At 46.7% G+C, this 27,890-nt stretch overlaps 1 protein-coding gene across 4 annotated transcripts; it reads right to left on the minus strand.

Annotated features, from left to right (window-relative positions):
- Positions 1-749: 749 nt before the first annotated feature.
- Positions 750-27,449, minus strand: LOC146009935 (uncharacterized). 4 transcript variants are annotated; one of them, XM_083150598.1, is made up of 4 exons: positions 15,134-15,225; positions 14,300-14,368; positions 11,884-11,992; positions 750-2,972 (listed from the first exon to the last, which is right to left on the minus strand). In XM_083150598.1, exons 2-4 carry the CDS (start codon positions 14,306-14,308, stop codon positions 1,303-1,305), a joined length of 1,788 nt encoding a protein of 595 aa, XP_083006724.1. In that variant the 5' UTR covers positions 14,309-14,368; positions 15,134-15,225; the 3' UTR covers positions 750-1,302. The 4 variants fall into 4 exon arrangements, with proteins under 4 accessions (XP_083006724.1, XP_083006722.1, XP_083006725.1 ...); XM_083150596.1 differs by having other exon boundaries at positions 14,288-14,368; XM_083150599.1 differs by lacking the exon at positions 15,134-15,225 and adding an exon at positions 27,194-27,449 and having other exon boundaries at positions 751-2,972.
- Positions 27,450-27,890: the final 441 nt, after the last annotated feature.

Here is a 27,890-nt window from a genome sequence, read left to right on the forward strand (position 1 = left end):
ACACTTTGCCTCTTGTTGCAATTCTAATCTTGATTTCTTTTCTTTTAAAGCTTTGGAACACGTTTCCCTTGACGAAAGGGGTGGCGACGTGTTGATGAAATTAAGTCGTAGGGAAACCTACTGGATTTTTACAATGAATACCATGTCTCCTATGGGCATGAATGAGGGCATTGACATAGTTCCTTTTTTGCACTAGATCTGCGTAGTTACCCCACTTGATTGGCAGGGCTTTGTAGTTGGGCGGTTACCCCATAGCTCTTGCTATAGTCTTGTGGTGGTCGCTTGCGGTGTACATTGCTGTGTCTGTGCCGATCATTCATGTGATAAATTGTTTCATATAAATGTTATATGCATTTTTGAAGAATGTATTCTTTTTTTAATAATGTATGTATTTTACTTATTGTTTTGTCGTTAAGCGCATTGTAATAATTTGCCTGTTTTTTTTTTATATATATGTATTTTTATGTATTCATGTATCATTATTGTTGCATTGTCCATTTATGTGGTACTTGTTTCTTTAATTGTTTAATTAAGGGTTCATGTGAACTGCCAAACCAGTGGGTATATAAACCTCGTCATGATGATCATAAGACACGCCTCCTGACAAAGTCATATGCTGACAAAACGCGTTGGTGCGTTCCTTGGTTGACGCTGACGCTACCTCTCTGATGCTGCGGACGTCACCTGATCCTCCTGGTCCCGGCCGCGAAGTCCAGCTACCTGTTTGGTGCTTCTATCACAGCGTTGATGACGGGTTAATATACGCAGTTTGCCTGCACACACATTGTTCTTAACTTACATGTATGTGAGCTTTTTTATTATAGTAAAGTATTACTTTCACATTTGCTCATTGGTGAGCTTCTCTGGTTTTATATATATTATACATACATACACATTTATATACATATGCACAAAAGAGGAAACAGTATATAATAAACCATAAAATAGCCTCATATTTTCATAACATCATACAAATAACCATCAGTGAGATCGCTACAGAATAATATCACCCATCCCCCACAGCTCAACATGAATGATCTGTTGGAGACTTATTAAACAGTTATTATTACATGGTTATATATTACCCCCATATCTCAGTGATGACAACATATGATGCGAGTATATCATATTTATACCAACATTTCCCCTGTTTTATTGTAAGAGTATTTCAGCCAGCCTGTACAATGTCCCTCATCTCTCTCCCAGGTATTAATGTAATGACACCTGTGTGTGGATTTTCTGGTGTCTAACCAGATGATTTTTATTTGTAAAACATTTCCTTCACTCAGAACATGGCAACGGCTAATTACCCATGTGAGTTCTAACATGAATAACAAACTTTGATTTCTGTGTAAAACGTTTCCCACATTCAGAGCATGTAAATGGCTCCTCCCCTGTGTGAGTTCTATGATGTTTTACAAGATCTCCTTTCGAAGCAAAACATTTCTCACATTCGGAACATGGAAACGGCTTCTGCCCTGTGTGACGTCTCTGATGTTCAACAAGATTTCCTTTCAGGGAAAAACATTTCTCACACTCGGAACATGTAAATGGCTTCTCCCCTGTGTGAGTTCTATGATGTAGGACAAGATCTCCTTTCATAGCAAAACATTTCCCACACTCAGAACATGGAAATGGCTTCTCCCCTGTGTGAGTTCTCTGATGTACAACCAAACTTGATTTCTGTGTAAAATGTTTCCCACATTCAGAACATGAAAACGGCTTCTCCCCTGTGTGAGTTCTCTGATGAATAACAAAACTTGATTTCTGTGTAAAATGTTTCCCACATTCGGAGCATGAAAGTAGCTTCTCCCCTGTGTGAGTTCTATGATGTTTTACAAGCTCTCCTTTCAAAGCAAAACATTTCTCACACTCGGAACATGAAAACGGCTTCCTCCCTGTGTGAGTTCTCTGATGTTGGACAAGACATGTTTTTTGTGTAAAACATTTCCCACACTCAGAGCATGGAAACAGATTTTTCCCTGTGTGAATTTTCTGATGTAGGACAAGATGTGATTTTGTGGTAGAACTTTTTCCACATTCAGAGCATGGAAATGGGTTCTCACCAGTGTGACTTCTCTGATGTTTAACAAGTTGTGATTTACATGCAAAACATTTCCCACACTCAGAACATGAAAATGGCTTCTCCCCTGTGTGAGTTCTCTGATGAATAACAAAATGTGATTTCTGTGCAAAACTTTTTCCACATTCTGAGCATGGAAATGGGTTCTCACCAGTGTGACTTCTCTGATGTATAACAAGTTGTGATTTAAATGCAAAACATTTCCCACACTCAGAACATGAAAATGGCTTCTCCCCTGTGTGAGTTCTCTGATGAATAACAAAATTTGATTTCTGTGCAAAACTTTTCCCACATTCAGAGCATGTAAATGGCTTCTCCCCTGTGTGAGTTCTATGATGTTTTACAAGATCTCCTTTCACAGCAAAACATTTCTCACATTCGGAACATGGAAATGGCTTCTCCCCTGTGTGAGTTCTATGATGTTTTACAAGCTCTGCTTTCAGAGCAAAACATTTCTCACATTCGGAACATGGAAACGGCTTCTCCCCTGTGTGAGTTCGCTGATGTTTTACAAGATCTCCTTTCGTAGCAAAACATTTCCCACACTCAGAACATGGAAATGGCTTCTCCCCTGTGTGAGTTCTCTGATGTCGGACAAGTTTTCCTTTCATAGCAAAACATTTCCCACACTCAGAACATGAAAATAGCTTCTCCCCTGTGTGAGTTCTCTGATGTGCAACTAACCGTGCATTAGATGGAAAACACTTATCACATTCACAACATGCAAATACTTTGTGAGATGTACTATGTGTACTAACATCGGTGGGACATTTCTCATTATCGGAGGGAGCAGGCGATGTATCTGCACTGCGATGGACTGAATGTATAGTTAGAGGAATGCGGTTTTCTCCTGGAGAACTTCCTGTGATGTCATCTTCTATTTTCAAATCTAAAAAAAACAAACGGGGGGGGGGGGGGGGGTTGTTTAATCATGAGAGTTGTTCCTGAACATATGCACAGAAATAGATTTTCTTTTTTTACATAAGCGAGAATTTCTGGAGACCCCGTCCCACTGACAATTAGACGCCACTGCAATGAAGGGGTTAATCCCTGTGCTGCTGTGCCATCTTTACATGTTTAGAATGTTATAACATATGTAGTGCTGTATGCACAGTTGTGGGATTACATACGTCACTGTATATACACCTAGGAGTATTGCACAAAGCATATATCTATATAATAGTAATGAGATACCAGCGAGTTATACTCAGCGATAATTCCATTTCTTCTTAGAGATCCTATGGCAGCCAAGACCTTGGGGCTTCATCCCTCTCAACGTACTTGGACAGGGGAATATTTCTAGGGACCTCCCCCTTCTGGTATAACACCCTGCTCCTCCCCTTCCTCCGTGTCTATTGAGGTCCCAGGAAAAACACTAGGGGAGGGATTCTGGTGGCTGCCATGGGATCTGTAATGAATGGAATTATCGCTGAGTATAACTCACTGTTTTCTTGTATAATCCCCATGGCAGCCAACACCTTGGGACATACCAGAGGAGAATAGAGGGAGACAACAATTGTGATAATAGTAATCATTAAGGACACTCTACAGGACCTGATCCCCAAATTGGGATTGTGACATTGAAAGCTTGATGTTTGGGGAGGTCTGACTAGAAGACCAAGTGGTCGCGTCACAAATGTCCTTGATAGAAGCTGTAGCCTTCCTGGCCCAGGAATGCCCTAGTACAGGTGCCTTACGGATACGCGGAATCTTTTTACCTTCCATCTTGTAGATGCATGTGATCAATTCTCTCATCCATCTGGATATTGTCTGCTTGGTAGGGGCGAAACCCTTCCTTAAACCTTCTGGCACCACTAACAGGTTTTTGGATTTTCTGATTTCTTTCAGTCTAACCAAGGAAATAGTAATTCCTCGCACTAAATCCAGTTTATGCCATAATTCTTCGCTCTCATCTTTAGGATTAGGGAATAAGGCAGGTAACGAAATCTCCTGGTTGAGATGAAACAATAGAACCACCTTGGGCAGACAGTCAGGATTGGGCCTTAATACAATTCTATCAGGAAGTATCTTCAGATCTGGTACTTCCATCCAAAGAGCTTATATCTCCCTTACTCTCCATGCGGAGGTTAGAGCCACCAGAAAAACCATTTCCCAGGTTAGATATTTCAGGGAAATTTCAGATAATTCTCTCATCAAGGCATTCAGTACTAAGTTCAAGTCCCAAGGGGCCACTAGCAACCTAACGGAAGGCCGTAACCATTTATTGGCGCTATAAAATCTTCCAATCAGATCTTCTGCCAACTTTCTCTTCAGAAGGATGCTCAATGCAGATATTTGTCCCTTGAGAGTAGAGGTAGCTAGACCGGCAAATATACCCTTCCACAAGATCTGCAAAACTGGAGCTGTAACGGATTTCACAATCATATCAGAAAAACCTTTCCACTTAATAATCGCTTGGCAGATTCTATAGTATGCAAAGGACGAAACTTCTCTTCTTGCTTGTAATAGGACAGAAATTACTTGATCGGACAAACCTCTTTGCCTTAACGAGCTCCTCTCAATTTCCATGCCATCTGAGATCATGCTGCTGGATTTGGATGATCAGCCGACCCTTGATGTAGAAGGTTTGGGACTGATGGGAGAGTCAAGGGTTCCTGGACCGATAATTTCAGAACCATGACCTTCTCGGCCAAAACGGTAGGACTATACTAACATCCACATGATCTTCAATCACCTTCTTGAGAACTCGATAGATTAATGGGAAGGGTGGAAGCACATAACCCGGATGACCGTTCCACTGGACTGAAAAACTATCTACTGCAGATGTCTGGGGCAGATAGTATCTGGAGAAGAATTGTTTGCCTTTTACTCTCTTACTACCTCCTTCAATACCTCGCCGTTCAACTCCCTCTCACCAGGGAGAATCTGGATTCTGCTTAAAAAAAAAAAAAAACATTTTTCTTTCCCTGGAACGTAAACTGCGGTTAAATGTAATGCGGTTACATTTCTTTCTGCCCAATCGAGAATTCGAAGATACTGACATCAGAGGCTTGGCTCCTGGTGCCTCCCTGATGGCTCAGATGAGCTACCATCAAAGGGAACCTATTTCCCATCTCTAGAGACAACCTCAGAGATTTACCTCCTGTGAGACTATGGAGTGACCCCTCAAGTGACCAATCTATTTTTGGAACGAGCATCTGCCGACCAGGATCTCCACCATAACGCTCTTCTGTCTGTAACCCCGGCAGCCATAGATCTTGCTGCAAATGAAATGACATCAAAGGAAGACTCACTAATGAATTCCGTCGCTTTCTGGACAAATTGTTCTCTTCCATATCTGCATGCAAATTCATTCTCCAGAATCTTAAGGGCCTGGAAACTGAAGCAATAGAGATCTCTGCCTTTAAAGACACCGCTGTAGAGAATTCTGTATTCTATCCATTGGATCTCTGAATGATGCGCCATCCTCTAATGGTATCGTAGTACAAGAAGTTATCTCTGCTGCGCCCGCTCTGGGCAAACTGCAACACTCCACAAAGAGTTCATCTTTCACAGTGCACATTCGGTCATCCCGAGACAACGTTCCCTGCCTCTTGTCCAGATTACACCACTCTTTGGAAATTAATTCCCTCATAACCTGATGAACAGGTAAATGCCGACTCTTCTTAGATCTATCTTCAGATAACGTGTCTCCACCTTCCACCGGGGCAACGGGGTCTTTAGAATTCATGGATTTATATAGATTTTTAATATACTCTCAACCGTATCAAAGCTAAATACTATGGTGTCTTCTCTAATGTCACCAGACTCCTCACTAGATCCATCTTCCACATCCTCCGGCAGCTCATCGGAGGACACAGCTTCCTCATAACTGAAACCAGCCCGAGCTCTAGATCTCCATGGCCTTGTAACTCCATCAATTCCTCTGGACACAAATGACTATCATCCAGTCCATTAAATCCAGCTGCATTTTAGGCTGGCATGACTTAGCTGCACGCGGTTTTCACATTTCTCAGAGTATTTTATGGTTCTCAAGAAAAAACCTTATCACAGGCCATACAGTTAATATTGGTGCGTTTCTTCCTTGCAGTCTCTTTCCTTGTCACTGACGCGGCAGGCGCACTAACGGCTCTTTCAGATCACAAATGCCGGGTCGCACATGGGATTTGGACATGGGTCCGCCTGGGGAGCGACCCAGCATATGCTCTTAACTGCAGCTCACAGCGACCCGTTTTACTGCTGGGTTGCTGACGTCCTCTGGTGGGCGGGGCAAGCAGCAGCGCATCAGGCAGGGGAGGAGGCAGCACGATAGAAACTATTCTGCCTCCTCCATAGAAGTGAACGGGACCTGGGTCGCTCTACTCTGGTTAGCCGTTCTCACTGCCCAGCAACCCAGGTCCAACCCAGTTAGAACTTTTCTTTTTATCCAGGTCAGATTGCTGGGTTCCTGGAACCGGTGTATCCCAAAAGGCCCTTTCACACTCCCTACAGAACCAAACTAATGTTCCTCTGATTGAGACCAATCGAATGGTCAGATCAAGTCATCCAGATTCTGTTACAAGCAGGAGAGGACGTTTCTTCTCACACATATTATAAGGTCTGGCAGAGATGTATCATTTGGAGACGATCATCTGAAGGGATCACTACCTCAACAACGGCGCAGGTCCTACAATTCTTGTGCAATGGCTTCTCACTAGGACTAGCTGTTTCCACTCTTAGGGGATAGATAACGGCCTTAAGTGTGGTCCTGGATAGGAGATTAGCGGACAATAACCTAATTAACTAATTCTGCAAGGCCATTAAAAGAACGCGTCCACCCATCAAATCCATTGTGGCTCCTTCAGACTTGAATCCAGTTCTTAATTCATTGATGAAACAACCATTTGAACCGTTACTAGAAACTCCTCCCATATTCCTGACTCAAATTCCTGACATCTGTGAGGAGAGCGAGTTACTGGCTTTGTGGGTGGAAGAACCATACTTACACGTTTCCATATAAGGTGGTACATACGACTCTTCCTAACTTTCTACCCAAGGTGGTTACTGATTTCCTTCTGAATCAGGAGATATTTCGGTACTCTTTACCTAGTGCGGCGCCCATCGCGGGCATCGCGAGTACTTTTCTGGCCGGCCGCGACGCGACCGACACGATGCCCGCGATTTCCCATTGAAACCCATGTTAAACCTGGAAATCGCGTCGGTCGCGTCGCGGCCGGGCTTAAATGTACTCGCGATGCCCGCGATTTCCCATAGGAATCAATGTTAAATAGCCCGACCGACGCAATTTTCATGTTCAATGGCTCAATGGTCACGATTTTGCCATAGGAAACCATGTTAAATGGCCCACAGAGGCCAAATAGGCACCCTAGATTCTGAAATGGCCCCCCCAATTGTTAACGCCACCACACCATGAACGTGAACCCGAAACGTGGCGAGCGCAGCGAGCCCGCGAGGGGCGGCGGTACACGTCCTCCGACCTTTTCATACCCCCACTATCCACGTCGGCGTGGAGTCGAGAATAGAAAGTGTGGCGAGCGCAGCGAGCCACCGCGCCCGAAGGGTGGCGAGCGGAAGCGGATACCTGTGAAGCCCGCGAAGGGACGCGGATACCTGTGAAGGTATCCGCGTCCGCTCGCCACGCTTCGGGCTCGGTGGCTCGCTGTGCTCGCCACACTTTCTATTCTCAACTCCACGCCGACGTGGATAGTGGGGGTATGAAAAGGTCGTAGGACGCGTACCGCTGCGCTCGCCACGCTTCGGATTGACGTTGATCGTGGGGTGGCGTTAACAATTGGGGGGGCCATTTCAGACTACAGGGTGACTATTTGGCCTCTGTGGGCCATTTAACATTGTTTCCTATGGCAAAATCGTGTCCATTGAGCCATTGAACCTGAAAATCGGGTCCATCGGGCCATTAAACATTGATTCCTATGGGAAATCGCGGGCATCGCGTCGCGGCCATCGCGAGTACATTTAAGCCCGGCCGCGACGCGACTGACGCGATTTCCATGTTTAACAGGGTTTTCAATGGGAAATCGGGGGCATCGCGTCGGGTCATTTTTTGGCCGCATGCGATGTGACCAACGCGATTTTTTACCTAGCGATGCCCACGATCAAAATCGTGGGCGCCGTTCTAGGTAAAGAGTACCGATATTTCCCGCTTCTTATACTGAACTTAATAACAAGAAAGAGGAAGATTGGAAGACATCTAGTCAGAGGTAATAACATTTACCTCAATAGACTAAAGGACATTCGTCATCCCAGAAGGAAGTCAGAAAGTCGGGTTTGTGGGAGCACAACCTATCTCCAGATGGCTGAGAGACCTAATTACATTCATATACAAGAACAAAGGACGAGATGTTCCGGATGTAATTAATGCAAACTCGGCCAGGGCTACGGTGACATCATGGGCTAGGAAGGCGCGGGCGTCTATAAAGGACATTAGTGATGCAGCAACCTGGTCGCCTATACATACGTTCTCTAACCGCTACGCTTTATATGTCTCTACTGCCCACTGTGGGGATCACGCCTTGCATCGTGCCCTTGCTAAATAAACCAGATTACATTATTCTGCTTTGGTTTGTCCCATTGTTATGGCCGCCATGGGGATCGTAGGAGGAAGCAGCGATAATTCCAGTTCTTCTTATACATCCCATGGCAGCCATCAGAACACCCTCTCCTTGTAGTGTTTCTCCAGGGACCTAAACACAGAGACGGTTGAAAGGCCAGGAGGTGGGCGGTGTTGGTTGTGAGGGGATATACCGGCAGGTGGATGGTCCCTAAATACATCCTGTGTAACCTGGAGTAGACTGATCACATCCAATTGTTATGGCGGTCATGGGATCTCCATGAAGAAGACTTCCATTCCCACCAAATAGCCCCTCTGGGCGCACCATCCCCCATACACCTCACACGCGCACAGCGGCTTTCTCATGTTACATTTACATCTTAGCTGCACAAGTAAAACCACATTGAGGTAACACATGACATTGCTGGTGTGCACTGATCACTGAGGTGTGCGACACTTCTAGATGTGTGCGAGTGTGACTGTGCAAGAAGGGCTCCGAGGCAGCGGGTGCATCTTATTCCCCTCGGTGAGGTCTGTTGTGCTTCCTCTGTGACACTGGTGTGTAATGTACCAATTCCTGTGCAGTTACTCACAGCCAACTATCTCTAATACAATGACAGCGGATTATAGTTGTGTCTGCGCTATGACTAATATGCAGAATATACAGTAATATACAGTACGCTACAGCTCTCAGGCAGATACATCTCCCTTATTCCTACTGACAGAGGTGGGGGGCGGGATAAGAGATTAGGGCTGAGACAGAGGTGGGGGGCGGGATAAGAGATTAGGGCAGTGACAAAGGTGGGGGGCGGGATAAGATATTAGGGCAGAGACAGAGGTGGGGGCGGGATAAGAGATTAGGGCAGTGACAGAGGTGGGGGCGGGATAAGAGTTTAGGGCAGAGGACGGGGTGGGGATAAGAGATTAGGGTAGTGGCAGAGGAGGGGGGCGGGGATAAGAAATTAGGGTAGTGGCAGTGGAGGGTGGCGGGGATAAGAAATTAGGGTAGTGCCAGAGGAAGGGGGCGGGGATAAGAGATTAGGGCAGTGGCAGAGGAGGGGGCGGGATAAGAGATTAGGGCAGTGGCAGAGGAGGGGGCGTGGATAAGAGATTAGGGCAGTGGCAGAGGAGGGGGCGAGGATAAGAGATTAGGGCAGTGGCAGAGGAGGGGCGTGGATAAGAGATTAGGGCAGTGGCAGAGGAGGGGGCGGGGATAAGAGATGAGGGCAGTGACAGGGGAGGGGGCGGGATAAGAGATGAGGGCAGTGACAGGGGAGGGGGCGGGATAAGAGATGAGGGCAGTGACAGGGGAGGGGGCGGGATAAGAGATGAGGGCAGTGACAGGGGAGGGGGCGGGATAAGAGATTAGGGCAGTGACAGGGGAGGGGGCGGGATAAGAGATTAGGGCAGTGACAGGGGAGGGGGCGGGATAAGAGATTAGGGCAGTGACATAAGGGGGCGGGATAAGAGATTAGGGCAGTGACAGAGAAGGGGGCGGGATAAGAGATTAGGGCAGTGACAGAGGAGGGGGCGGGGTAAAAGATCAGGGGCAGTGAGAGGAGGGGGCAGGATAAGAGATCAGGGGCAGTGACAGAGGAGGGGGCGGGATAAGAGATCAGGGGCAGTGACAGAGGAGGGGGCCGGATAAGAGATCAGGGGCAGTGACAGAGGAGGGGGCGGGATAAGAGATTAGGGCAGTGACAGAGGAGGGGGCGGGATAAAAGATTAGGGCAGTGACAGGGGAGCGGGCGGGATAAGATTAGGGCGCGGGATAAGAGATTAGGGCATTGACAGAGGAGAGGGGGGATAGGGATAAGAGATTAGGGGCAGTGAGAGGAGGGGGCGGGATAAGAGATTAGGGCAGTGGCAGAGGAGGGGGCGAGGATAAGAGATTAGGGCAGTGACAGAGGAGGGGGAGGGATAAGAAATGAGGGCAGTGACAGAGGAGGGGGAGGGATAAGAAATGAGGGCAGTGACAGAGGAGGGGGAGGGATAAGAAATGAGGGCAGTGACAGAGGAGGGGGAGGGATAAGAAATGAGGGCAGTGACAGAGGAGGGGGAGGGATAAGAAATGAGGGCAGTGACAGAGGAGGGGGAGGGATAAGAGATTAGGGCAGTGGCAGAGGAGGGGGAGGGATAAGAAATGAGGGCAGTGACAGAGGAGGGGGAGGGATAAGAGATTAGGGTACTTGTGTAGTTTCATGGCGGCATCTTAAACTACGTTGTAAGCGTAGTGTCTCCACCGCAGCCCTGCGGTGACTGGTCATTGTGGCACTTGTACTTCCACAGAAAAATAGACAGCCCGGCAAACTGCTAACAAGTAGGCGTCTAAATGTAGACAGTATGCGGAGTGCTATGGGGAGGTTCAGAGCGTCTAGATTTAGTCGGGTATAGGGGTACAGTGTGAAAAATACTATTTACCTGTCGACAATGACACTTGTCGACGTAAAAGCTGTCGACTTTGTTTATTCAACCATCCACGCCAGCCCAAAGCGTGGCGAGCCCCGCGAGGGGATGCGTTACGTGTCCTCCCAACTTTTTCATACCCCCACTATCCACGTCGATGTGGAGTTGATTTAATAAAGTGTGAGGAGTGCAGCGAGCCACCGAGCCCGAAGCGTGGCGAGCCCCACGAGGATTATATGTAAAGTAATACGCCGGGGCTCGCCACATTTCGGACTGGTGTGGATCGTTGAATAAACAAGATCAACAGCTGTTACTTCGACAAGAGTCATTGTCGACAGGTAATTAGTATTTTTCACAATGCACCCCTTTGTACCCCCAGACCTGACTAAATCTCGACGCCCCGAGCCTCCCCATAGCACTCCGAATACTGTCTACATTTAGACAGCCCCTTGTTAGCGGTTTGCCGGGCTGTATTTTTAGGCTCCCCATAGTCACCCCGGAGACCGTCTACATTTAGACGCCCCATTTGTTAGCGGTTTGCCGGGCTGTCTATTTTTTTGTGGAACTACAAGTGCCACAATGACCGGTCACCGCAGGGCTGCGGCAGAGACACCATGCTTACAACGTAATTTAAGCTGCCGCCGTGAAACTACACAAGTACCGAGATTAGAACAATGACAGAGGAGGGGGCAAGATAAGAGATTGATGTAGTGACTGCACATATGCAGCTCTTTGTATACGTAGGAGTAGATGTACTAAGCCTTGGAGAGCAACCAATCAGCTCCTGTCATTTTTCAAACAGCCCATAACATGGCAGCTAGGATCTGATTGGCTGGTACTATACCACTCCCCTTATATCACTCACCTGTGCTGATACCTGTAGGGATCTCCTCCTCCTTACACGGCTGATCTCCCCTCACATACGTCTCTTCTCCTTCTAGGTTCTCCTCTTTAATATTAGTCAGAGCTTCCGCCTATTACCCCACAATACAATGAGATACAGGAGTAATGGTCAGTAATGCAGAATACACAGAAGTCTATCAGTAAGACGCACACAGCCGCTGTACAGCAGGAAGTCACTGGTGTGTGATGGGAGCTAATCTCTATCTATGTGATACATGTATGATTTGTGCACATAACACGGGTCTATGTTACACATAATTACTATGTACAGGCTTTAGTACAGGGGACATTGGTTTGCAGATTGGGGAAGAGATGGTATTTCCGAGTGTCTGGTTATTACTTAGGCCTAGGTCCTACCTGCTGCCACCCTCGGTCCTATCCCAGCTACAGCACTGGGGATCACATGCCTGTGTTCCCCTGTGTTAGGCACCTGCCCCGGGGAGCGCTGTCACCTCGGGGATTATATCCCCCGGAGTACGGCCATCGGCGTGGAGGACCTACATGACCGCCATATGTCCATCAGCGTGATTCCTTGTAAGGGGACCAGTGGCGGTTTTACTACCGGACCTTCCATCATCCACCACCAACAGACCCCGGGGATCCTGACTCTCTGATATGTGATGTCGGGTGGAGTGGACGATGTGTAGCACCTAGATATTGGCCCTTATTCAGATATGACCGCAATACAAATTTGTTCTCAAAATGGGCAAAACCATGTGCACTGCAGGTGGGGCAGATGCAACATGTGCAGAGAGAGTTAAATTTGGTTGGGGTGTGTTGAAACTGAAATCTAAATTTCAGTGTATAATAATGCAGCCAGTATTTACCCTAAACAGAAACAAAATAACTCACCCAAATGTAATTCTCTCTATACATGTTACATCTGCCGCACCTGCAGTGCACATGGTTTTGCCCATTTTGAGAAAACATTTGTACTGCGATCAGATCTTAATAAGGGGCATAGTGCGTGACCCCCTAACATTGGTCCAGGTACCAGTGAGCCTTTGATTCAGCCATCTGGAATGTCTTGTGGGTCCTCTGCTTGCCCCTGCTAACATGCCCCGTAGTGTTATCCTCCCCCGGTGCCTCCTATCCCTCCTCATCATACAGCCTTCCCTTTACTCATCTGTAAGGGGAATATTCTATCATCCCTGGTGCCAATTTGGATGCTGGAAAAAAAAAAAACTACTACCCGTCAGTAAATTTACCCCCAAGACTATGTACGGCATCATCCTGCATCACCAACCCATTTCTAAGATGTGAGATCTGTTTATGGGATGTTGCTATGGGAAACAAAGGTCCCTGTGTTAGTAACAGATAAGAGTGATGTCACTGACGCTCCCAGACCCCCTCATCTCCACAGTCAGGTCCCTGTGTCAGTAATAGAGATAAGAGTGATGTCACTGTGACGCTCCCAGACACCGTCACCTCCCCAGTCAGGTCCCTGTGTCAGTAATAGAGATAAGAGTGATGTCACTGTGATGCTCCCAGACTCCCTCACCTCCCCGGTCAGGTCTCTGTGTCAGTAATAGAGATAAGAGTGATGTCACTGTGACGCTCCCAGACTCCCTCACCTCCCCAGTCAGGTCCCTGTGTTAGTAATAGAGATAAGAGTGATGTCACTGTGACGCTCCCAGCCTCCCTCACCTCCCCAGTCAGGTCCCTGTGTTAGTAATAGAGATAAGAGTGATGTCACTGTGATGCTCCCAGACCCCCTCACCTCCCCAGTCAGGTCCCTGTGTCAGTAATAGAGATAAGAGTGATGTCACGGTGACGCTCCCAGACCCCCTCACCTCCCCGGTCAGGTCCCTGTGTCAGTAATAGAGATAAGAGTGGTGTCACTGTGACGCTCCCAGACCCCCTCACCTCCCCGGTCAGGTCCCTGTGTCAGTAATAGAGATAAGAGTGACATCACTGTGACGCTCCCAGACCCCCTTACCTCCCTGGTCAGGTCCCTGTGTCAGTAATAGAGATAAGAGGGATGTCACTGTGACGCTCCCAGACCCCCTCACCTCCCCAGTAAGGTCCCTGTGTCAGTAATAGAGATAAGAGTGATGTCACTGTGACGCTCCCAGACCCCCTCATCTCCCCAGTCAGGTCCATGTGTCAGTAATAGAGATACGAGTGATGTCACTGTGACGCTCCCAGACCCCCTCACCTCCCCAGTCAGGTCCTGTATCAGTAATAGAGATAAGAGTGACGTCACTGTGACGCTCCCAGACCCCCTCACCTCCCCGGTCAGGTCCCTGTGTCAGTAATAGAGATAAGAGTGATGTCACTGTGACGCTCCCAGACCCCCTCACCTCCCCAGTCAGGTCCCTGTGTCAGTAATAGAGATAAGTGTGATGTCACATGTGACCTCTGACCTTGTATATTACCGCTTCCATGATGGAGTCTCTACAGTCCTTTGTATAACGTCTCTGTGTGCGTCTCGCAGCGTAATCCCTCTGCCAATAGGGGAGAATAAACACACATGTAACCGGAAGCAAAAGAACGGAGCCGTAGCACAATGTGCATAAAGTGACAATAAGCAGCACAAATTCCCCTAATACCGGGAACACGACCTCCCCACGCTGCATTCTGTAGTAGGGTAGAGGGACTATGGCCGGCGCTAGCGTCCAGTGAGGATGTAATAATACCACAGACACCCCATTAGGATTAATAACGTATGTACCAATAATTACCCCAAATTACAGGACATAAATGTAACAAGTTATTGTATACAAACTACATACATAATACACACATACATAGTGATAGCAGGGGCGGTGACCAATAGCAGCCTGGCACCAGGTGTGGGCGCTGCGGTGGGATTAGGAAGCGCGGGGGGGTCCTGGTATTAGCGGTTTGGCGCCATCCTGATGTGTTTCTTATACAGAGACCCTCCATCCTGTACGGAGAGCGCGCATGTTACATCCCGGGGTATTTATACGTCTCTTACAAGCTCCTGATTGGTCAGATATAGGATCCCACCAGATCACTCGCACCATCAGAGCACATACACACTGCTAAGGGGGAGGGGAGCTGCCATCAGATTAGCCCTCATTAATCAGTAAGAAAAACCCAAAACATTGGTGGTACTATCGATGGTGGATATTCATACGGTTATCCACTGTCGATGGACCAAGTCTCTGGCACCGGACACATACCATCGATGATGGAGGACCAGGCGCTACCTCCCCCCACACCCGCTCCCCGGGGCTCTGACTCACACACACTGTGACTGCGCACGACCGATGTTCCCTGCTGCTGTCCTCCGCCGCTTGCCGGAGACCACTGCAAAAATGGCCGCCGTTGACTTCCGGCGGAGGTGTTTAGTAACCGGAAGTGACGACATTACGTTGGTAGCGTTTCGGTTACGATAGTAATAAAGTTTACAGTTTCAAGTGTCCTCACTTTGGACTAGCGGCGGCCATTTTCCTGTAGTCTCCGGCAGAGGACAGCAGCGGCGGCGGCCAGTGTGTGTGAGTCAGAGCCCCGGGGAGCGGCTGCCGGCGGGGGGGAGAGGCGGCACTGGGGGTGAACATGGCGGGGGGGTGAGGATGAGGATGGTCTGGGTGCGGTGGATGGGAAGAAGGAGCCCGCACAGTGTCTATTACAGGTTACCCCCGTGTGTGTGGGGGGAGGGAGGGAGGGAGGGCCTGGCCCTCGATCATCGATGGTACATACCTCCCAACTTTTTGCTTAAAGAAATAGGGACACTCGCGCGGCGAAGCCGCGCGAGCGCCCGAAAAGGGGGCGGGGCGTATGCAAATGAGGGCGCGGCTTATGCTAATTAGCCGCGACCTCATTTTCATACGAGAATAGACGCCGTGCGTCTATTCTACTTAGGGATGGACATCGGAAGCCAACCATCAAATGATGGCAGTACTTCCACCATTGAAACTTTCGATGCGATGGTAATTAACCATCGCATCAAAAGTATTCGATGGTGAAAACTAGTTATATGACTAGCGCATGCGCAAAAGCCTGTATTGCCATTTGTAAGGTTGTACTTGGGTTTGGTGACAGGGCCCAGGCTCTGAGCAACATATTACTTTATCACTGGACATTGTGTGTATAATATACATATATAATATTCACACAATGCCCAATGATAAAGTAGTATATTCATTTTGTACACATTATTAACACTTTAACAGCAAGTAATCAAAATGTAATAAAAATAGATAAATTGTAAACTAACTCGCTTTAGGTTTCACTATTTTTTCAGATAGGAAAATGTCTATTTATTAACCCCTTCCTGACAGAGCCAGTTTTTGCGTTCCTGACAGAGCCCTTTTTTTCAAATCTGACATGTATCACTTAAGTGGGGATAACTTTTTTTTGCTTTTACTTATCCCAGTGGTTTTGAGATTGTTTTTTCGTGACACATTGTACTTCAAATTAGTGGTAAATTTGGGTCGATACAGTCTGTGTTTTTTTGTGAAAAATACCAAAATATCGTGAAAAAATGGAAAATTTAGCGATTTGCAAAATGTTAAATTTTCTGCTTGTGAGACAAATAATCTTACCACTCAAAATAGTGAATAACTAACATAGACCATATGTCTACTTTATGTTGACATCATTATTTCAACTTCCTTTTAATTTTTTGGGACACTAGGAGGCTTACAATATGAATAGCAAATTCTCAAATTTTCAAGAAAATTTCAAACACTGATTTTTTTAGGGACCAGTTCAGTTCTGATGTGACTTTGAGGGACTTGTATGTGAGACACCCCCATAAATGATGCCATTTCAAAAACTGCACCCCTCACAGTATTCAAAACAGCATTTTGGAAGTTTGTTAACCATTTAGGTGTTTCACAGGAATTAAAACAAAGTGTAGGTGAAATTTCAAAATTTCTTTTTTTTTGCAGATTTGCAATTTTAATACATTTTTCTAAGGAACACAGTACATTTTACTAGAGAAATGTGACTAAAAATTGATTCCCCCAATTCTTTTGTTTTCATAAATATCCTATATGTGGCCCTAGTGTGCACGGTGACCAAACCACAGGCTTCATAATAGAAGGAGCACCTACTTGATTTTGGAGCCTCCTTTTTATGAGATTATTTTTTAGGCACCATGTAGGTTTCTAGGCACCATAAGATGCTAAAAGTTAGGAACCCCCCCACAAGTGACCCCATTTTGCAAACTACACCCCTCAGGGAATTCATCTAGGGGTATAGTGTACATTTCAAACCCCCAGGGGTTTCACCAATTGTGGTACAACTGGGCAGTGAAAATGAAAAATTATTTTTTTTACACAAAAATGCAGTTCTGGCTCAAAATTTGTCATTTTCAGAAGGTATGAAGGAGACAAAGCACCCCAAAATCTGTGCCCCAATTTCTCCCGAGTACGGCAATGCCTCACATGTGACCAAAAAATACCAGTTGGGTGCATGGCAGGACTCAGAAGGGAAGGAGTGATTTTTGGATTTTGCAGCTCAGATTCTGGTGGAATTTTGGTGGGTGCTATGTCGCATTAGCAAGACCCCCAAAGCACCAATACAGTGGAACCCCCCCACAAGTGACGCCATTTTGCAAACTACACCCCTCAGGGAATTCATCTAGGGGTATAGTGTACATTTCAAACCCCCAGGGGTTTCACCAATTTTGATACAAGTGGGCAGTGAAAATGAAATATTACATTTTTTTACACAAAAATGCAGTTCTGGCTCAAAATTTTTCATTTTCAGAAGGTATGAAGGAGAAAAAGCACCCCAAAATCTGTGCCCCAATTTCTCCCGAGTACGGCAATGCCTCACATGTGACCAAAAAATACCAGTTGGGTGCATGGCAGGACTCAGAAGGGAAGGAGTGATTTTTGGATTTTGCAGCACAGATTCTGGTGGAATGAATGGTGGGTGCTATGTTGCACCAATACAGTGGAACCCCCCCACAAGTCACCCCATTTTGCAAAGTACACCCCTCAGGGAATTCATCTAGGGGTATAGTGTACATTTCAAACCCCCAGGGGTTTCACCAATTTTGATACAAGTGGGCAGTGAAAATGAAAAATTACATTTTTTTACACAAAAATGCAGTTCTGGCTCAAAATTTTTCATTTTCAGAAGGTATGAAGGAGAAAAAGCACCCCAAAATATGTGCCCCAATTTCTCCCGAGTACGGAAATGCCTCACATGTGACCAAAAAATACCAGTTGGGTGCATGGCAGGACTCAGAACGGAAGGAGTGATTTTTGGATTTTGCGGCTCAGATTCTGGTGGAATTTTGGTGGGTGCTATGTCGCATTAGCAAGACCCCCCAAGCACCAATACAGTGGAACCCCCCCACAAGTCACCCCATTTTGAAAACTACACCCCTCAGGGAATTCATCTAGGGGTATAGTGTACATTTCAAACCCCCAGGTGTAACGATCAGATCAGGTGATCGATCAAATTAACGTATGCCTCCTGTTATGATTATCTGTCCGGTGAATGTATGTCTGATATTGGTGTAATAGTTATGTCTCCTGTAAGTATTGGAATCAGGACATGTCTTGTATGTAAACTGTAGGTGACCCTGGTTTAAGTTTGAGGCCTGTATTTCCTCAGTGTGACATCTGTGGACTCCTCCGGAGTCAGGATGTAAGATAAGATCTGAGCCCCTCATAAACCATGGTCCAGAAGAAGAGGTTAGAGTTTGTCCCCTTCCTTAACATCTCTTATCAGTGGGTCTGCTATGCAAGGAAAGAGGATCAATCACTTTGAAAACAGCAGACTGTACATTGCCAGGGACCTTCCACACTCCTTCAGCATGGAAAGAGTGGAATCCCAAGGGTGGGAGGGATGAGGGAGTCTGCAAGGTATAACTAAGACCCTTCTCCCTATAGTCAGTGTCACTACCTGGGGGTCGAGCAAGCAGGCTGTAGGCGACGAGAGATTTCTTGTGGAGGACCCCCCCACTTCAGGATTGTAGGATACGGTTCTGTCTTTTTTTCCTTTTATTTTATTTCTGAAATTTGCATTTAAAACTTGTGTGTACTTTTAAAATCATTGTAAAATCTTGTAACTATTTTCTAAAGCTCTGTAGTATTTCTAGGAATAAATAATACATATTCCCAGTTCTGGTTCTGTGTTCCTAAGACTCATTAGCCTCGGAAGAGAACGGCTGAAAAACGTTACCGTTGTTATCTTGTATTGTGTGGTCAGGGGCGAGCCAAGCCGCCCCTTGCGCAGTTTCAGGCGCTAAAATCAGGTTTTGGCTGGTGGCAGTGTACCTCAAGGAAAGGACCCGAGTGTCCTGAGTGAACCCCAGTCACGGCCGGCGCTGCTCAGATTGACGTATCGGAGCAGGCGACCGGTGGGTCCGTGACATTTGGTGGCAAGCGGTGGGGTGGAGAATTCATTTTTCTCTTTAAGAACTTAAGTGAGTGTGGGTAGAATTTTGTGAGAAATACCCACATCACCAGAATCAGAACTCAGAGCTTTACTATAGTTTTAAAAGTCACACAGTGGATGCAATTTCTGTTCCCTCCCTTCTCTTGTTTTTCTTTCCTATCATTTTATTTGACAAGTGTGAGACTCAGGATGGCTGATTACCAGCAGATGAGGAGAGATGACCTGGCGGTCGTGTGTGTGCGGAGGAATATCCCTTGGTCTGGCCAGAGTAGAAAACGTATGATTCAGGCACTCGTGGATGCCGATCGGACTCTAGCTGCTGGAGGAAACCAGTCCATGGACAATCCTACCCCAGGGGCTCAGTCAGCACTGGACAGTACAAACGATGCCGTGCCAGGGTTAAACCCTTCTGCTGGACCCAGCAAGTCTACACTGCAGAGCGACCTTCTAGCTGCTAGCAGGCAATTGAAGGATGTGAACCCCGTATTCGCTTTGCAGCTGGTGCAGTTCTGCCAAGGCATTGTCGACAGAGAGGCTGCGGAGCGCAAAGCCATTGTCGACAGAGAGGCTGCGGAGTGCAAAGCCAGACGAGAGGCTGAGGAGCGCAGAGCCGAGCTAGAGGCTGAGCAGCGCAGAGCCGAGCTAGAGGCTGAGGAGCGCAAAGCCGTACGAGAGGCTGCAGAGCGTCATGCCGAGCGTGAGTACCAGTTGGAACTGGTGAGGCTCAGGGGGCTGATCGCTGTTGGTGAACCAGTGGAGGATGATACAGGGCATCATGATGGCGAACCTTTACGTGAGACTTTATCTGCCGTGGCTACTAAGTTAGCAGGAGATGGGCTTCGTACTGAACTTTTACTGTCTGCGGAAGTAAATAATGTGTTGGATCATGGTGTGGACTCTGTTATCAATCATGGGGAGCCTAACAAGGGACAGAGGTCCCAAATGACCGCTGACGCGAATTTCACCGGACCGCGTCATGCACAGTTCCCTGTCTTGGAAGCAGACAGAGGAAGCCAAGTGAGTGTCAGCTTGGTTGTGAGTAATGAGCTGGCCCTGGACACTACAGCCGATGCTCAGAGAGGTGACAAGGGGTTTCACCAATTTTGATACAAGTGGGCAGTGAAAATGAAAAATTACATTTTTTACACAAAAATGCAGTTCTGGCTCGAAATTTTTCATTTTCAGAAGGTATGAAGGAGAAAAAGCACCCCAAAATCTGTGCCCCAATTTCTCCCGAGTACGGCAATGCCTCACATGTGACCAAAAAATACCAGTTGGGTGCATGGCAGGACTCAGAACGGAAGGAGTGATTTTTGGATTTTGCAGCTCAGATTCTGGTGGAATTTTGGTGGGTGCTATGTCGCATTAGCAAGACCCCCCAAGCACCAATACAGTGGAACCCCCCCACAAGTCACCCCATTTTGAAAACTACACCCCTCAGGGAATTCATCTAGGGGTATAGTGTACATTTCAAACCCCCAGGGGTTTCACCAATTTTGATACAAGTGGGCAGTGAAAATGAAAAATTACATTTTTTGACACAAAAATGCAGTTCTGGCTCAAAATTTTTCATTTTCAGAAGGTATGAAGGAGAAAAAGCACCCCAAAATCTGTGCCCCAATTTCTCCCGAGTACGGCAATGCCTCACATGTGACCAAAAAATACCAGTTGGGTGCATGGCAGGACTCAGAACGGAAGGAGTGATTTTTGGATTTTGCAGCACAGATTTTGGTGGAATGAATGGGGGGTGCTATGTTGCACCAATACAGTGGAACCCCCCCACAAGTCACCCCATTTTGCAAAGTACACCCCTCAGGGAATTCATCTAGGGGTATAGTGTACATTTCAAACCCCCAGGGGTTTCACCAATTTTGATACAAGTGGGCAGTGAAAATGAAAAATTACATTTTTTTACACAAAAATGCAGTTCTGGCTCAAAATTTTTCATTTTCAGAAGGTATGAAGGAGACAAAGCACCCCAAAATCTGTGCCCCAATTTCTCCCGAGTACGGCAATGCCTCACATGTGACCAAAAAATACCATTTGGGTGCATGGCAGGACTCAGAAGGGAAGGAGTGATTTTTGGATTTTGCAGCTCAGATTCTGGTGGAATTTTGGTGGGTGCTATGTTGCATTAGCAAGACCCCCCAAGCACCAATACAGTGGAACCCCCCCACAAGTGACCCCATTTTGCAAACTACACCCCTCAGGGAATTCATCTAGGGGTATAGTGTACATTTCAAACCCCCAGGGGTTTCACCAATTTTGATACAAGTGGGCAGTGAACATGAAAAATTACATTTTTTACACAAAAATGCAGTTCTGGCTCAAAATTTTTCATTTTCAGAAGGTATGAAGGAGAAAAAGCACCCCAAAATCTGTGCCCCAATTTCTCCCGAGTACGGCAATGCCTCACATGTGACCAAAAAATATCAGTTGGGTGCATGGCAGGACTCAAAAGGGAAGGAGTGATTTTTGGATTTTGCAGCTCAGATTCTGGTGGAATTTTGGTGGGTGCTATGTCGCATTAGCAAGACCCCCCAAGCACCAATACAGTGGAACCCCCCCACAAGTGACCCCATTTTGCAAACTACACCCCTCAGGGAATTCATCTAGGGGTATAGTGTACATTTAAAACCCCCAGGGGTTTCACCAATTTTGATACAAGTGGGCAGTGAAAATGAAAAATTACATTTTTTACACAAAAATGCAGTTCTGGCTCAAAATTTTTCATTTTCAGAAGGTATGAAGGAGAAAAAGCACCCCAAAATCTGTGCCCCAATTTCTCCCGAGTACGGCAATGCCTCACATGTGACCAAAAAATACCAGTTGGGTGCATGGCAGGACTCAGAAGGGAAGGAGTGATTTTTGGATTTTGCGGCTCAGATTCTGGTGGAATGAATGGTGGGTGCTATGTTGCACCAATACAGTGGAACCCCCCCACAAGTGACCCCATTTTGCAAACTACACCCCTCAGGGAATTCATCTAGGGGTATAGTGTACATTTCAAACCCCCAGGGGTTTCACCAATTTTGATAAAACTGGGCAGTGAACATGAAAAATTACATTTTTTTACACAAAAATGCAGTTCTGGCTCAAAATTTTTCATTTTCACAAGGAATGAAGGAGACAAAGCACCCCAAAATCTGTGCCCCAATTTCTCCCGAGTACGGCAATGCCTCACATGTGACCAAAAAATACCAGTTGGGTGCATGGCAGGACTCAGAAGGGAAGGAGTGATTTTTGGATTTTGCGGCTCAGATTCTGGTGGAATGAATGGTGGGTGCTATGTGGCATTAGCAAGACCCCCGAAGCACGGTGAAATTATGAACCTAATATTCCATAGATGTGTGGTATATTTTAAAACACTCCTTTATACATAGGCCGGGTTTGTCGGGGCAAGTGTCACACTGGAAAATAGTTTGCTTTCTTATTCCCTTTTTATAGCAAACTTTGCACCTTTTTTGTGTCCTGCCCTTTTTTCCAGTGGAGGGGATTTCATCAGGAAAATGCTGCCCTGGTACAATACGGGGGCCAGTACTAGAAGTACTGGGGCCCTCTGCCTGCTGGTTCCCAAATATTAGGCCCTTTATGACTTCCTCTTGAAAGTGCATAAATGTCCCCCTCTGGCCGGTAGAACGGAATAGCACGTAAGCGTTATACAGTGCCATCTGGATGATATACACGGCCACCTTCTTGTACCAGATTTTTGTTTTCCGCAGGGCACTGTACGGCTTCAGTACCTGATCTGAAAGATCCACTCCGCCCATGTACCTATTGTAATCCAGGATACAATTAGGTTTGGAGGTGTGGGTACTGGTACCTCGTACAGGGACGGAGGTGGTACTGTCTCCGTGAATTGTTGTCAGTATAAGGACATCCCTCTTGTCCTTATATTTGACCAACAACATATTTTCGTTGCATATTCCCCTGCTTTCACCCCTTCTCATTACTTGGGCAATGTGCGTTTTTGGGAGGCCTCTTTGGTTCTTGCGCACAGTACCGCAAGCTGCTGTACCTCTTGAACCAAGGGCCTTAAACAGGGGGATGCTAGTGTAAAAGTTATCCACATAGAGGTGATAACCTTTATCCAGGAAGGGGTGCACTAAATCCCAGACAATTTTCCCACTAACACCTACGAGGGAGGGGGGGCATTCTGGCGGTTCAATTCTTGAATCCTTCCCTTCATAAACCCTAAACCTGTGGGTGTACCCTGAGGTGCTTTCACACAGTTTATACATTTTTATGCCATACCTTGCCCTCTTACTGGGAAGGTACTGGCGGAATTTAACCCTTCCTTTAAAATGTATAAGGGACTCGTCGATACAAATAAATTTTTCAGGGATGTACACCTCTTCAAATTTGGCACTGAAATGATCAATGACCGGCCTGACTTTGAATAGCCGGTCAAAGGTGGGATCATCTCTGGGTGGGCACTGTGCATTATCGGTGTAATGTATAAATTTAAGAATTGTCTCAAATCGAGTCCGGGTCATGGCCATACGGTAAAATGGAGTACTGTACAGAACATCTGTACTCCAATATTGCCTAATTTCTGGCTTTTTTACTATGCCCATATGAAACACCAGACCCCAAAACGTCATCATCTCTACTGCATCTACAGGGGTCCACCTAGCAAATGATGACGTGGGGTTTTGAGCAATAAACTGCTGGGCATATAAATTAGTTTGGTCCACCATTAAATTTACAAAATCATCAGAGAAAAATAATTTGAAAAAGTCAATTTCTCTGAGACCTGTGGAATCAAATTGGATTCCTGGCATGGCCAAAAACTCAGGAACCTGGGGCTCAAAATTGTCTGGTGGTGGGGTCCATACGAGATCAATTGTTGGGGGGGGGGGTCTCAGCTGCTCTACGGGGGCGTCTTTGAGGGGGTCCCTCATCATCAGAGGAGGAAGAGGAGCTTAAGGCGAATCCTTCAAATTCCCCGCTTGCATCACTGGCTGTGTCAGAGTCAGAAGCAAGCAGGGCATATGCCTCCTCCGCTGAATACATTCTTCTGGATGACTGTGATGACATTTGGGAGGACATTTGGGAGGACATTTGGGATGCCATTTTTATTTTTGTGTTACTGGTAGTGAAATGTTTCAACACGTGTATAGTGTAGGGGGGGGGGGCACAAACTTTATTTCAACCCGGGGGATATGTAGTGTGTATGTAGTGCAGAAAAAAAAAAAATACTTTATACCAATAAAAAAAAAAAAAAAAAATTAAGGGGTTAAAAATAAAAAATTGAAGGGGTTAAAAAAAAAAAAAAAAAAAAGGTCCTGCGTCAAAAATTGAGCACAGATGTTGGTCAGTAACGTCTGTCACTGAACAGCGCTCAAAGGCAACAGGAATTTGATCAAAAAAAAAAAAAAAATAGATCAACCCTGTGCCGAAAAAGCTGATCAGTGATGTACGTCACTGATCAGCGCACAGTGGCCACAGGACACCCACAAAATCACAGTGTGTGTAAAAAAAAAATTAAAAAAAGACCCCACAGCACTCACAAAAAAAAAAAAAGGTGATCAGTGATGCGACACTGATTACCAGTGAGGTGCAGCAGGTGCACAACCTTTGGTGCAACTGACAGGTATATATATAAAAAAAAAAAAACCTCTGCACCCCCAAAAAAGTTGCTGATCACCTCAGATATAGTGATCAGCACAAAAGGCGGGGGCAGCAGACACAAAATTTAGCACTCTCTGTCACTCTCTGTCACTCTCTATCACTCTCTCTCACTATCTCTCACTATCTCTCACTATCTCTCACTATCTCTCACTATCTCTCACTATCTCTCACTATCTATCACTCTAGGACACTAAAAAACCTGCACCCCCAAAAAGGGGGGGGTAGCAGACACAAAATATACACTCTCTATCACTATCTCTCTCTATCTCTCTCTATCTCTCACTATCTATCACTATCTATCACTATCTATCACTCTATGACACTACAGCAGCAGCACTGACAGGTATATCTATATATAAAAAAAAACCTGCGCCCCCCAAAAGTTGCTGATCAGTTAATTTATACTGATCAGCACAAAAGGAGGGGGCAGCAGTCAGTTATATCAAAAATATATAGCACAATCTGTCACTATCTCTCTCTATCTCTCTCTCTCTCTATCTCTCTCTATCTCTCTATAACTATCACACTGCAGCAGCACAAAATATAGCACTCTGTCACTAGGTCTCTCTATCTATCTCTCTCTCTCTATCTCTCTCTATCTCTCTATCTCTCTCTCTCTATCTATAACTATATCACACTGCAGCAGCACAAAATATAGCACTCTCTGACACTATCTCTCTCTCTATCTCTCTCTCTCTCTCTCTATCTCTCTCTCTCTATCTCTCTATCTAGCTATTACACTGCAGCAGCACAATTTCACAGCACAGGAAGGCACAAGTAGCAACAGGATCCAGGAAGCATCCAGCACACTACTAGGCAGATCAAGCAGTGATCAAGCAGCGATGAAGCAGTGATCAGGTAAGTATGGAGCAAGGTTCTGGTCAGTATATGGCGGCAGGTGGCACGGTGACCGCACTGCACGCTATTCCAGACCGGAATGGCGTCTGCAGTGCAGTCACCGTTAGTTTAAACCCCCCTCCATGGCTGTGATTGGTCCGTCGGTCCGACGAACCAATCACGGCCTTTGGGGGCGGGCGGGGTGCGGTGGGGTGACACCAGTGTCACCCTTACACCCCGCGGTGATTGGTGCTGTACTTTACAGCACCAATCACCTCCGATCCCGTGTCACCGGCGAACGTTATTCGCCGGTGACACAGGAAAACGCTGTAATTGGCTGTTCACACTGAACAGCCAATCACAGCGATCGCCGACGGGGGGGCGGCATCGCAGCCCCCCCTGGGCATGCACGGACATGTCTGCTGTCAGGGACAGCAGACATGTTGAAACTGTCACCGCGTCTATAGACGCGGTGACAGTTTAAATCCATGACGTACATTTACGCCATGTGTCGGGAAGTGCTTCCCGACCATGACGTAAATGTACGTCAAATGTCGGGAAGGGGTTAAGGCAAGTGTAACTACACACACACACAAATAAGGGAGATGATGGTACAGTGGTCATCACATCATTAATATGGTGAGATAAATATTGCAAAGAGCAGGGCCAGCTCTACTATTAGGCAGCTGCCTAGGGTGCCAGGATCTGTGGGGGCACCACTAATAATGCTACACACTAGGCGATTCTAGCTTCCATCGTCAGCTATATGGTCGCTCAGTGACCATATTGCCGGTGATACCTAGCGACCTTCACCGTGTGTGCGCTCCCACCGCAGCCCAGCGACGGTCGCAGGAACTTGCTAGAATCGCTGGTCACCAGTAAAATACTGATAACCAGCAATTCAGTCGCTGAGCGACCAGGTCACGCAATATAAAAAAATAGTTCACTATATATAAAAACAGTTAAGGTGCCCCTACACTGAGGCGATTTGGTCTGATTTTGGCCAATTGCGACCAATCGCCACGTTAAATCGGACCAAATCGCCTCTCCCTGACATGCCGTTGGGTCCCGTGCGCATCGGACCCGACCAGGTGGTCGGACCGGCAGGCCGTTCACCCGTTGCTCCTGGCGGTGAGGCGGGCCGGAAGCAGGGACGCATGCATCCATCACAACGGATCGCATGCGTCCGTGCTTCCGAGAAGGTCCTGGCAGCTTGCAGGCTGTCGGGTGTCCGTACACTGCTGCGAGGCCTCGCAGCAGTGTATGGGCACCTTTAGCTTGGTCCATTCCACTGGTACCCCAGGACTGTTGTATATTGTTCCTCACTATATTCACAGAAACAGACAATCTCTGACCAACACTTCACTGATGATCATATAGTGGTTGCTGCCTGGTAATACTAATGCAGTATATTAATGAGTGTTGTATGTGACTGACATTCACAAATATCTGTAGCTAGTTGTATTGTGTACCTATTATTATTATTGTAGCTTGCCTGAGCTGGTATAACATTCAGTGACTTCTCCTCCTCTCTGAATCCTCCAGAGCTCAGTGTGTCTGTGAAATTTGCTGCTGTTTGAGTGACTGGTGCTGCAGGGTGAGGTTTGTGCTCTGATTGGCTCTCTGAGTCAGTGAGAGCCAATCAGAACTAGCAGTGGGCCCTGTTGCCTAGCAGCTACAGCAACCATAGAGAGGGAGAGGGAGGGAAGCAGAGAGAAAGTCAGACAGCCTCCAACGAACCTAGGAAGTTTCCGACACAGACACAGCAGCCAGGGGAGGCATATCTTTTGGGAATTACAAAAAATAAGCCACCATCGGTACACCATCGAATGATTAGCATTCGATGGTGACAAACATCGGAAGGTCACCATTAAATGGCAAAAACACTAACATCGAAAGAAAACCATCGATGTTTCCGAAACATCGACCATCGATGTCCATCCCTAATTCTACTAGATTGGGGGGTCTCCCAACTGCCACCCCCCCGCAGCGGGAGAATGCCTGCCGCGGGTGGGACAGAGGGACAGGACCCGAAAATCGGGACTGTCCCTCTAAAATCGTGACAGTTGGGAGGTATGATGGTATGATGCCCTGTGCCAGAGACTTGCCCCATCGACAGTGCCAGATTTACCTTTAGGCCTAGGGGCGGCATTCGATGCATGTGATAGT

Source organism: Crinia signifera, chromosome 6 (assembly GCF_055691185.1).
Source record: "Crinia signifera chromosome 6, ASM5569118v1, whole genome shotgun sequence".
Lineage (NCBI taxonomy): Eukaryota > Metazoa > Chordata > Amphibia > Anura > Myobatrachidae > Crinia > Crinia signifera.

What these genes read in the sequence shown, in the direction of transcription:
- LOC146009935 (XM_083150596.1), bottom strand. Translation starts at nt 14,308, where the DNA reads ATGGAAGCGGTAATATACAAG. An exon ending in TGGAAGCGGTAATATACAAG is followed by an intron (nt 11,993 to 14,287) that starts GTCAGAGGTCAC and finishes GTGGGGTAATAG; the next exon opens with GCGGAAGCTCTGACTAATAT. An exon ending in CCCTACAGGTATCAGCACAG is followed by an intron (nt 2,973 to 11,883) that starts GTGAGTGATATA and finishes TGTTTTTTTTAG; the next exon opens with ATTTGAAAATAGAAGATGAC.